This window comes from Panthera tigris, chromosome D3 (assembly GCF_018350195.1).
Source record: "Panthera tigris isolate Pti1 chromosome D3, P.tigris_Pti1_mat1.1, whole genome shotgun sequence".
Classification (NCBI taxonomy): Eukaryota; Metazoa; Chordata; class Mammalia; order Carnivora; family Felidae; genus Panthera; species Panthera tigris.
The window spans coordinates 52,996,553-53,009,331 of record NC_056671.1 but is presented as its reverse complement, the minus strand read 5'-3'; the positions used below and the strand labels follow the sequence as shown (position 1 = coordinate 53,009,331).

Here is a 12,779-nt window from a genome sequence, read left to right as displayed (position 1 = left end):
GTTCATGAGTTTGAGCCCCGCGTCGGTCTCTGTGCTGACAGCTCAGGGCCTGGAGCCTGCTTCTGATTCTGTGTCTCCCTCTCTCTCTGCCCCTCCCCTGCTCATGCTCTGTCTCTCAATAATAAATAAACGTTAAAAAAAATTAAAAAAACCAAAAAACATATCATCTCTGGTTCAGAGTTACTCATTTTTAGACCCAGTGAAGACGTGGAGAAAGTGCTGAATTGCCAATAACCAGAAGGAAATATCTTTAACTTTTATTTGTTTCTTAATTGTTAGATACATTGAAGCTTGTCAGTTGAGTGTGTTTTTTTTTTTTTTTCACACTCTCACCTGACTTTTGAAAGTTAAGGTAAATTGACCTTGCTGTTCTTATTCTTCAAACTTTGTATAAATAGGAGGATCTGGGGATATTTTTGGAATTTACCTATATGGCCTTCTGGGGGTTGATCTGGAACGTCTGAGTCGAACCATCCACTTTTCTTCACTGAACATCCACTCTAATCCAGTTTCTGCTCCGCAAGTCTGCACCTGTGCAAGTCTGCACCCAAGGTGAATTGTACAGTTAAAGGATGAGGAAGGTCAGCCAAAGCAAGATCTAAAGTTCTGAAGATACTTATTCTGTGGCATCCCTTTAAAGGAAGACATAAAAATAACAGGCGTGTCCTGGGAGACAAACCCAGGCTTCTGGGACTGATGGCCTGATGGTCACCAGAGCCGTGGTACCTTTTTCATTATGTTAGGTTGGAGACCTTACCTTCTCTTTACTCCAGCTTTTCTCTCTGAAGCATTGTAGAATGTCAAAACATTTGTCTAAAGGACCGTTGCAAATTACCAAACAAATAATAAACGAGTGACAGCCCCACCTCATCCAGCACCTCTGCTAGCCCCATTCCTGCATGAAGAAGAGATCCAGAGTCCCCAGGTATTTCCTTTCTGACTGGGAGGATGGAAAAAACGTATCAACTAGAAAAAGATGTAAATTAGTGATACAAATACATATGTAAGTCAGTTATTTACATTATATTTCTTAATAACTATTAATTATAGAGAGTAGTTCCCCTTTTACTAAATGGTTAAGGAATACCCATAAATTTGTTGCCAAACAGTTTTATTGTAACAGTGTTACACTGTTAAAGTTTTAGGGTGTACTGTTTAAAATTTATAATACATCAAATAAAAAGACAGTTTGAAATTTTTTTTTTTTTTTTTTTTTTGCTTAAAACAATTTTTATTTTTGGTGAAAAAATACAGATACATTTTTGCTTTGAGTTTACTTTTACATAGCAAATCAATGTTAGGACCTCCTAGACAAGATTAATCTATTTTTATTAGAAAACACATTTATTTCCACTTCCCCCTCACATAGCCTTTGCTGCCATGACATAGATTCCTCTGCAGTTTGGCAATGCAGCAACGTTTCCAACTCACCTAAGTTGGGTTTTAAGAGGCAACATTAAAATACTTTGAGGATTCCGAAAATACTTTTGAACTTGGGATAAGGATAATTATGATTATTATTTAATTCCCACGCATAATAGAGGCACAAATCAACCATGTGTGATCTAGACCCCAGAGCGAGCTTCCCAGTGGTACCAGCAAGGCAACTTGCTTAGGACCTGGCAGCTGCTCCGCAGAGTCTAGTTCCCTCCACAGAGTCTAGTTCCCTCCACAGTGTCTTGTTCCCTCCACAGAGTCTAGTTCCCTCCACAGAGTCTAGTTCCCTCCACAGAGTCTAGTTCCCCCTACAGAGTCTAGTTCCCCCCACAGAGTCTAGTTCCCCGCCCCCCCCAGAGTCTAGTTCCCTCCACAGAGTCTAGTTCCCTCCACAGAGTCTAGTTCCCTCTATAGAGTCTAGTTCCCTCCACAGAGTCTAGTTCCCCCCACAGAGACTAGTTCCCTCCACAGAGTCTAGTTCCCCCCACAGAGTCTAGTTCCCTCCACAGAGTCTAGTTCCCCCCACGGAGTCTAGTTCCCCCCACAGAGTCTAGTTCCCTCTACAGAGTCTAGTTCCCTCCACAGAGTCTAGTTCCCCCCACAGAGACTAGTTCCCTCCACAGAGTCTAGTTCCCCCCACAGAGTCTAGTTCCCCCCACAGAGTCTAGTTCCCTCCACAGAGTCTAGTTCCCCCCACGGAGTCTAGTTCCCCCCACAGAGTCTAGTTCCCTCCATAGAGTCTAGTTCCCTCCACAGAGTCTAGTTCCCTCCACAGAGTCCACTTCCCTCCACAGAGTCTAGTTCCCCCCACAGAGTCTAGTTCCCTCCACAGAGTCTAGTTCCCTCCACAGAGTCTAGTTCCCTCTATAGAGTCTAGTTCCCTCCACAGAGTCTAGTTCCCTCCGCAGAGTCCACTTCCCTCCACAGAGTCTAGTTCCCCCCACAGAGTCTAGTTCTCCGCCCCCCCCCCCGAGTCTAGTTCCCTCCACAGAGTCTAGTTCCCTCCACAGAGTCTAGTTCCCCCCACGGAGTCTAGTTCCCCCCACAGAGTCTAGTTCCCTCTACAGAGTCTAGTTCCCTCCACAGTGTCTTGTTCCCTCCACAGAGTCTAGTTCCCTCCACAGAGTCTAGTTCCCTCCACAGAGTCTAGTTCCCCCTACAGAGTCTAGTTCCCCCCACAGAGTCTAGTTCCCCGCCCCCCCCAGAGTCTAGTTCCCTCCACAGAGTCTAGTTCCCTCCACAGAGTCTAGTTCCCCCCACGGAGTCTAGTTCCCCCCACAGAGTCTAGTTCCCTCTACAGAGTCTAGTTCCCTCCACAGTGTCTAGTTCCCTCTACAGAGTCTAGTTCCCTCCACAGAGTCTAGTTCCCTCCACAGAGTCTAGTTCCCCCTACAGAGTCTAGTTCCCCCCACAGAGTCTAGTTCCCCGCCCCCCCAGAGTCTAGTTCCCTCCACAGAGTCTAGTTCCCTCCACAGAGTCTAGTTCCCTCTATAGAGTCTAGTTCCCTCCACAGAGTCTAGTTCCCCCCACAGAGACTAGTTCCCTCCACAGAGTCTAGTTCCCCCCACAGAGTCTAGTTCCCTCCACAGAGTCTAGTTCCCCCCACGGAGTCTAGTTCCCCCCACAGAGTCTAGTTCCCTCTACAGAGTCTAGTTCCCTCCACAGAGTCTAGTTCCCCCCACAGAGACTAGTTCCCTCCACAGAGTCTAGTTCCCCCCACAGAGTCTAGTTCCCCCCACAGAGTCTAGTTCCCTCCACAGAGTCTAGTTCCCCCCACGGAGTCTAGTTCCCCCCACAGAGTCTAGTTCCCTCCATAGAGTCTAGTTCCCTCCACAGAGTCTAGTTCCCTCCGCAGAGTCCACTTCCCTCCACAGAGTCTAGTTCCCTCCGCAGAGTCCACTTCCCTCCACAGAGTCTAGTTCCCCCCACAGAGTCTAGTTCCCCCCACAGAGTCTAGTTCCCTCCACAGAGTCTAGTTCCCCCCACGGAGTCTAGTTCCCCCCACAGAGTCTAGTTCCCTCCATAGAGTCTAGTTCCCTCCACAGAGTCTAGTTCCCTCCGCAGAGTCCACTTCCCTCCACAGAGTCTAGTTCCCTCCGCAGAGTCCACTTCCCTCCACAGAGTCTAGTTCCCCCCACAGAGTCTAGTTCCCTCCACAGAGTCTAGTTCCCTCCACAGAGTCTAGTTCCCTCTATAGAGTCTAGTTCCCTCCACAGAGTCTAGTTCCCTCCGCAGAGTCCACTTCCCTCCACAGAGTCTAGTTCCCCCCACAGAGTCTAGTTCCCCGCCCCCCCCAGAGTCTAGTTCCCTCCACAGAGTCTAGTTCCCTCCACAGAGTCTAGTTCCCTCCACAGAGTCTAGTTCCCTCTATAGAGTCTAGTTCCCTCCACAGAGTCTAGTTCCCCCCACAGAGACTAGTTCCCTCCACAGAGTCTAGTTCCCCCCACAGAGTCTAGTTCCCTCCACAGAGTCTAGTTCCCCCCACGGAGTCTAGTTCCCCCCACAGAGTCTAGTTCCCTCTACAGAGTCTAGTTCCCTCCACAGAGTCTAGTTCCCTCCATAGAGTCTAGTTCCCTCCACAGAGTCTAGTTCCCTCCACAGAGTCTAGTTCCCTCCACAGAGTCTAGTTCCCTCTATAGAGTCTAGTTCCCTCCACAGAGTCTAGTTCCCCCCACAGAGTCTAGTTCCCTCCACAGAGTCTAGTTCCCCCCACAGAGTCTAGTTCCCTCCACAGAGTCTAGTTCCCTCCACAGAGTCTAGTTCCCTCTATAGAGTCTAGTTCCCTCCACAGAGTCTAGTTCCCTCCACGGAGTCTAGTTCCCCCCACGGAGTCTAGTTCCCCCCACGGAGTCTAGTTCCCCCCACAGAGTCTAGTTCCCCCCACAGAGTCTAGTTCCCTCCACAGAGTCTTGTTCCCTCCACAGAGTCTAGTTCCCTCTATAGAGTCTAGTTCCCTCCACAGAGTCTAGTTCCCTCCACAGAGTCTAGTTCCCTCCACAGAGTCTAGTTCCCTCCATAGAGTCTAGTTCCCTCCACAGAGTCTAGTTCCCTCCACAGAGTCTAGTTCCCTCTATAGAGTCTAGTTCCCTCCACAGAGTCTAGTTCCCTCCACAGAGTCTAGTTCCCTCTATAGAGTCTAGTTCCCTCCACAGAGTCTAGTTCCCTCCACAGAGTCTAGTTCCCTCCATAGAGTCTAGTTCCCTCCACAGAGTCTAGTTCCCTCCACAGAGTCTAGTTCCCTCTATAGAGTCTAGTTCCCTCCACAGAGTCTAGTTCCCTCCACGGAGTCTAGTTCCCCCCACGGAGTCTAGTTCCCCTCACAGAGTCTAGTTCCCCCCACAGAGTCTAGTTCCCCCCACAGAGTCTAGTTCCCTCCACAGAGTCTAGTTCCCTCCACAGAGTCTTGTTCCCTCCACGAGTCTAGTTCCTCCACAGAGTCTAGTTCCCGCCACAGAGACTAGTTCCCTCCACGGAGTCAAGTTCCCCCCACAGAGTCTAGTTCCCCCCACAGAGTCTAGTTCCCTCTACAGAGTCTAGTTCCCCTCCACAGAGTCAAGTTCCCTCCATAGAGTCTAATTCCCTCCACAGAGTCCCCTCACTTCAAGATGGGCACACTGCAGCTGTTGTTGAAGCAGCAGGATTGTCTTGACAGAACAGATCGCCCACACTTCTTTCCTAGCACATAACCTTCCTGTCAGTCATGGTGCCAGGGAGAGGGAAGAATGTTAGATGTAGGGACATTTAGGAGGCCTCTACCCACCCAGGTAGCCTCAGGACTGTATCCTTCTGTGTTAAAACACACTTTATTACTTTGCATTCCATCTGGAAAAACAAATACGTTTTGAATATGGCAAACAAACAAACAAACCCAGAGAAGAGTATTTTATGTACAATTAGAGATAATGGAGCTCAACAATGACCTTGTAAAGACTCAGCTAAGACAAAAATGTTGATGAGCAGACAGAGTGTTCTCTCTGGGCTAAAGGCTGAAGATCTTGAATGACCAGAAATGATTTGAAGAACTGCATTGCCATCATGGCCATGTGCATGAAGTCATAACTTCTAAATCTAACATTGTTATGCTAGAGAATTAAATTTCTGAAGCTGTTTAAAAGGAGTGAGGCTTAATAGAGGTTACTGACAATCTCTTTCCATATCCATTTTTGACTTGAAATGGTGCTTATCACACATATTCAAAAATTTCACCATATGCTATTCTGGTCAGACGCCTCTTTTGCTTATGAGAAGAAACATGTTTTGTATTCTCACAAAGTCTGTGGACATTGTTAATGTAATAAACATCGCTATATGTCATACGTAAGCTACATCTACCTACTGACATTAAAAAAAATAGAGTAAAGTTCAAGAACTATTAACACAAGATTTGTACCGAGAAGGGTGTAGGAAGGAGCTCGATGTAAATTATTTTCTTTGGATGGATCATTTCAAAGTAGTTTACAAGAACACAAAATATTATTTACACAATACTAAACTTTTCCTAAATGTTCTATGATATTTCTATTTCAAAACTGTCTTATTTTGAGAATCGAGGAATATACATACAGCAAGTTTAACGCATAAGCCAATAGCCCTTAGCTTGAGCGAAAGATGCATTTAGAGTCTCCCAACACCGAGAAGGTGGCAAAAACTCAGCTGCACCTACGTCCTTTTTCCAAGCAGCTCGAAATGCTTTAGCAAAGACCTTATGACTCTTACATCATTATTAGTGACATAAGAAAAGGTGACAGAGACAAGAACTGGGGCTCTTGACACCAAGTGCCTAATCCACTGAAACACACTGCATTTTATTTAAAGCGACAGATACCTTTCATTGGCACTGCCCAAATAGAAGTTTAAAAGCTGTTAATTGTTAAGTGAAAATTTTCCCACTGAATACGATCTTAAGGTTTTTTGAGAAACATCAAGATTTACTACCACCTGAATGGTATTTGAGAAGTAAGAGTGACAACATGTTTGGTTTGGGGATATTAACTAGAAAATTTAAACTAATCATGATCAGTTTATGAGAGTACCAAATTAGTGCCCAATTAGACCAATACTGTGAGCTTTGCTATGCTACTTTGAACAGTTTGGTCCAAATATCTATCTTCAGCTGCTATGTTTATTCCAGTTCATTCTGGTCATATCAGATGGGAACAAGGATCTTCTGTACTGATTGTATTATGTGACCCTCATAGCTCTGCCGGGGTTTGTAGGTTGCCAGGAGCATTGGCAATGGGACAAATCACTCTTTCTGTCACTATCACATTTTGCGTGAGACGCGGCTCAAAGACTGTAGTGGAAGGTTGCACGAGAGAACCAGAGGCCGAGTAAGTCTCTGTTACCAAATAGCTACCAGGCTGCAAAGGGTCAGGCATGGCAATGGCTGGCTGGAGAACAGAGCTGGAAGCAGGCAAAGCGGAAGCTCCTTGACTGCCTGGCACAGGCTGGCCCCTAACGGATTCTGACTGTTGGATGTCTATGGAATAGCCACAGGGTTCAATCCTAGAATGGCCTTCTTGGGTAGGTGGCTGAGATTGTTTGGCTTCATCATCAATCCCGAGGCTAATCTCAGCAAGCTTTTTGAATTTGGGGCCAAGCGAGTCCAAGAAGCTGTCATCCAGCTCATCAGCAATAAAACTGCAACAACCCACGGAGCCCACGGGAGAACTGGGGGCACCCATTCCTTCGTTATCATAGATCAGCAAGCAGTCATTTGCTTCCTGGGTGTCGTCTTCTTCTGCACAGGCAAATGCTTTCTAAAGGTGGAGAAGAGTGGAAAAAATGAATTTTAAAAGCGTGTCAGTTGAAGAATACGGTACAGTTCGCAGAACTCAAGGTTTGATCATGAATGTGTGATTTAGGTAATCCATAGAAGTAAAGGCACGCTTTGTATATCGACAGTCTTGTTACAGAAATTATCTGGTGTTTGGAGAACGGTATAGTTGACATTCTTTCAAAATTGAATCTGGCCTAGGCTCGTGTTTTAATCCTGGGTTTTGAAGGTACTAACGTGGATTTAGGCCTACAAAACGAATGTGTTCAAAGCCGGGAGGTTATTCACTAGGACAAGTGTGGGGTTTCCTGTGTGTACCTCTGTTAATGCTAGACTCCCCAAACCTTGTGGGAGCCTGACCCCTAACTAAGGCTCACACCACACCTCAGAAAATCCCAAGAGTCCTCATCCCAAACAAGTTCTCCCTGCCAGTCACTGTGTCAGGATCTGCTTTCTCAGCAACAGGCCACATCCCAGGACTTACCAGCTCTGATACTGAAGCTGTGTGTGAAATCTGTTCTAATGATGCACCAATCAAGAGGCGAGACCTTCCTCTTAAAGTCTCTGTTCCTGAACCCTTGTTCCTTTCAGTTCTATGCTTCCTCACGCTTCATCCGATCTTCGATCATATTCTTTTTTCCCACTTTGATTTTTGGGTCATTTATTCAATGGTTCTTCAACTTTTGGGGGCAAAGACTCCTTTGAAAATGTGAAAAATACTACAACCCTGTCTCAGAAAACTATGCATGTGTGTTCTGGCATACTTTATGGCATAGGAAACACAAAGTAAAGAAGTTGCTGCTGATCCTGACATGCAAAAGATTTTGCTTTCCATTGTTATTCCAGCTGGGGGGATGAAGTTCCACTTGTTATATGATCTCCCTTTGTGTCTAAATACCATTTTTCCTTTTGACTAGTAGCCCCATTGTGGCAGCCACCTTACATCATCTGTATTATTTTGGCAAAGAACCCTATTTTTTTCTTACATTTTAACAAGCTGTAAATAAAATAACAACAACAAAAACGAATTGCAAAACTGAAGTATAGTCAAGTGAAAAGACATCTAATGTAAAGATAACAAAGCCACAGAGTTTTCGACCCAATTACCTGAGAAAAATAGGAGTCCAGGAAATTCATGCTTACTGCTCCTTCCCCATAGTCCTTATTGGTTCCTCCAGTGGAATGCCTTGTTCTCATCGTTCCAGACTGTCCTGCAGAACCAATGCCAAGTCCGGTGCCTGTGCCGAATCCTGCAGCGGCCCCAGATCCTGTAGCTGCTCCAAGCTTGGTGCTCAGTTCCATTCCCGAAGCTCCTTCCACCACTGTCCCTCCAGCATATGTATTCATACAAACTTCTAAAAACGGGAGAAAATTCTGTAGCATCTTATGCTGTAATTTTTTAAATTGTTTTTTGATATCCCTGAACAGATGCCAAGTAAAGCAAATAAGTATGTAAGTGGGAGAAATTACAATTAAATGACTAGAGGTGGTCAGAACATCCTACGGTCTGATATGTGAGAGTAACAGAGGAGATGAGGCTGTAACAGAGGACCTTAGCAGATGAAGTAGCTCTGCAAACATAGTAATTGAAAAATATACACAGGAAATAGGTTTTCAGTGACAAGAGCCAGAAATAATAAAGTAAAAACAGAATATTCAGCACATAGCCATGGAAAGCTTCTAAGGCAATGCTTATTTGTTTTCAGGAAAAAAAGAAATTGAAATTAAGCTGTCATATTGCTGTAGTATGGAAACTAAAGAGGGAACATGCATAATATAATCAAGCAAATTAGCAGGCACTAATTTAGTGTCTTGGAGCCTAAAGAAAATTTAACGAGTTATGACTATTCTATTACCTTTACATTACACTTTCATGGAAAATTATATTTTTTCTAGAGAATTCTGAATATAGTTTTTGCTATGTAAATAAAACGGGAGAAGCAGGTGAGGATCTGGGGTAGCTGATAAAGGCAGACATTTTGGGTGATCTCATGCAGACTTTGCAGGCTAGATATTTAAAAACAATCTGTTGCTATGTGTGGAATTAAGAAAAAATTTTAATATTAGGCATTAGTTCTTGTTCCTCCAGTGTATGCCTTAGTTGTGGCATTGAGATAATATGAATAAAATGGTCATTTGGTAAGCCAAAGAAATAAATAATTTCGCCTATGTCACAACATAAACGATCTTGTCCCATTATGCTTGAATATGAAACTGTTACTTGAACTCAAATCAGGGTATTGTTAGTTCTGGGGAAGGAAGAAGGGCAACAATATAGAAGATGTGCACATGTGAGGTTTAACTGCAAATATTACCAACGTTAAGAATAGTCAGAGTTGAGTGGTAGGTACACAGTATTTGCTATATTTTCCTTTACATTTTCTACATGTGAACTCTTTCCTAATTAAAAAAAATAGTAATTGACTGAGAGCTATACTTCAGTTTATCAGAGTTTGGAAAATATATAACAAATCTTCAGACATTAAAAATGGCGGCATCACTGGACAATGAACTTCAACGAACCTACTGAAACCTGAGCTAGGTCATGGAATTGACTGATATACTAATAGTAAATCTTTTCATTGAAACCCATTGTTCACTGATAACATCTCCCCAGCATGTGTACATATGTGCAAATTATTAAGAAAATGATTTAGAACACTTATTATTTTTCAGTATTTCTTATTTAATCCAATATTGCCTTAAAAATATCCATTTGTTGTTCACTTACCAGAATTTTCCATGAAATCGGCTCCATTGGCAGTTATAGGCGGCACACGAATATTTGTGATTTCCTGCAAACCAAAATAAATATATTTAAATGTCCCCAAAATAAATATATTTAAAAATGAACCAAATTTCATGGCAATATGGGTGAAATGGGCTGTTTGCAAAAGATGACTTTATAAGAAGCCCAAATTATTGCAGGGCTAACCATTTTTATGATGTAACATCTGAAGAGCTATGATCCTAAAAGGTTCCATTTATTTCAACATTGACTCACAGAGGTCTTTAAAGATCGAGGAGTGTCTTATTTTTATACCCCGCTACTGTTTTTCCTATCTGAATATAAATCTGATTTTGCTCTATGTGATTGAAATAAATGTTTTAATATTTTTTTAATGTTTATTTATTTATTTTGAGAGAGAGAGACAAAGAGTGCATTTGTGAGCAGGGGAGGGGCAGAGAGAGAGGCGAGGGAAAATTCCAAGCAGGGCTCGATCCCATGAGATCAAGACCTGAGCCAAAATCAATAGTCGGACCAACCGACTGAGCCTAACAGGTGCCCTGAAATGTTTTAGAAACTGGGTCCTCACCTTGTCTTCAGGTTGAGCTCCTTCGATTCCCCACGGATGAATTGTTCCTTCGGAACCATCAGGAACTGGGATAAATCCTCCTGCCACTCCCCCCATAGAACCCATCCCGCAGTCACAGATCAGCAGCAAAAGAGGGGCCACTGGTTATAAAGGAAAAAAAATATGGCAACATTTGAGTCATTTGGAAACAATTTGACGTGACAGTTGTCTGAAAAGTTACAAAGAAAATACAATATTTTCAGTACTCATGGAACATCTAATAGAAAGAAAAATTAGTTTCTACAAAATAAAGTGTAAGCATCCTAAAATTTCATATAATTATGAAACCGAAGGAGATAGATCATTCTTGTGATATGTGTATTTTCTTAAAATAGGGATTGTTTGATGAATGGTAAAAGTGGTTGTTCAATTCCTCAATCCTTTTCTGTAGTAGATATATATTTTTATTGCATTTATTTGTATATGCTGAGCTATGTATATTATGTCAGGTGAATACACACCTGATTGGTCAGGATTTTGGGCAGGTGGGCGGGGTAACGTTCCTGTAATCAGGACTCTACAGATCTCCTAGTAAACAGCAATTAACCGGCAAACTCCCTCCACAAGTAGAATGATGAACTAATACCAATGCATTCTTAATTGTGATTTAAGAATCTCTAGCTTGGAGGGGCCTTCCAGTCAGGGTAATTTTCATTCTTTCTGTGCATATCTGTCACATCTCAGCAATAAAGATTAACATCATTCTCATGCTAATGGACCAAGAGAAAAATGTACTCTTTCTTGAAAAGAAGCCCTGGAAAGCTAGGTAGTCAGTGACCCCACCCTCACGTCTGGCCTGTCAGGTCTTCTTGAATCCTCACGTTTGAATTCTGTCCATTTAGAGGTGGTTTAGTGAGGGGTTTAAGAGCACAGCCTCTGGAGCCAGACTTGCAGGGTTTGTATTTTGGCTCCAACCCTCACCAGCTAGATACGTTATATCATCTTTTCTCATTTCTATGGGTTCATCCAGAGAATGGGAGAATGCATTTTATCTATATCATAGCTTATCGTGAGGATCAAATAAGTTAGTAGTTTAAGAAAGGGTAGTGAGTGCTATGAGGATTTGCTGGTATTGTTTGGATGGGTTACATCAGTTATGCAAATTAGGTCAGTCCTGTATATTAGCTCTGTACAAAATGAAAAAAGGCCAAGTATATAAATAAAATAGGTTGGGCATAATTGATGTATTTTCTTAAGGTCTAATATAATGTTCATGTAAATGATACTACTACAGGCTTTTTTAAATTGCCATTCTCAATTTCATGACTGTTAGTGTGCGGGATTGAGTCCTGTGAGTTGACAAATTAGTTTTATTTTTTTTTATTTAAAAAAAAAATTTTTTTTTTAATGTTTATTTATTTTTGAGACAGAGAGAGACAGAACACGAATGGGGGAGGGTCAGAGAGAGAGGGAGACACAGAATCGGAAACAGGCTCCAGGCTCTGAGCCGTCAGCACAGAGCCCGACTCGGGGCTCAAACTCACGGACCGTGAGATCATGAGCTGAAGTTGGACGCTTAACCGACTGAGCCACCCAGGCGCCCTGACAAATTAGTTTTTAAGGTGATGAAGGTACATCTGTACGCTGAGCATTTTTAGGTGGGCATGAATAATCTTTTAGTGATCTTGCTTGTCACTGTATCTGCAACATATATCTGGTTTTTATATATGTATCCAGAAAAAGTTTTCCAAAGTGTTGAGTGCATTTCTACGGTCTGAAAAATGTGTGTTGTGTCCTGCGCAAAAATCAAAACATGGCGTTTTTTCAAATGGTAGCAACACAGGAAGCAAATATAACACTGAGAATATAACACAGTGTGTCTTCTCTGATTGCCATCTGGAGCCCAATCCCAAATGTACAATGGCCTGCCTCTATGATTTATCCACACCCTTAAAGTCAGCATTTCAAAATTAAGCTCATCAGTGCCACCCTATGTATCTGTGCCTCATCTAATATTTCCAGTTTCATTGAGTGATTTAAGTGACAAGTGAATTCAGTGGTTCAGCTGGGTTTCTTATCCATTCTTCATATTCACCAGTCTCCAAATCTCCACGTAATGGAGATTACGTGTAAATCTCCATTACACGTATAACAAATATAATTGTTATATTGTAAATATAACAATGCCTCACACATTTACCCTTTCTTTTCCACTCTCATATCACAGCTCTGAATCTGGCTTCGATCATCTCCTTGAAAGTATCACAATA

At 42.9% G+C, this 12,779-nt stretch overlaps 1 protein-coding gene across 1 annotated transcript in view; it reads right to left on the bottom strand.

Annotated features, from left to right (window-relative positions):
* Positions 1-6,425: 6,425 nt before the first annotated feature.
* Positions 6,426-12,779, bottom strand: part of DSG3 (desmoglein 3) — a 31,128-nt gene continuing 24,774 nt past the window's right edge. The window contains 4 exon segments of the mRNA XM_015542500.2: positions 6,426-7,196; positions 8,321-8,568; positions 9,945-10,008; positions 10,531-10,670. Coding sequence (XP_015397986.1) covers positions 6,579-7,196; positions 8,321-8,568; positions 9,945-10,008; positions 10,531-10,670 — 1,070 coding nt within the window. The 3' untranslated portion in view covers positions 6,426-6,578.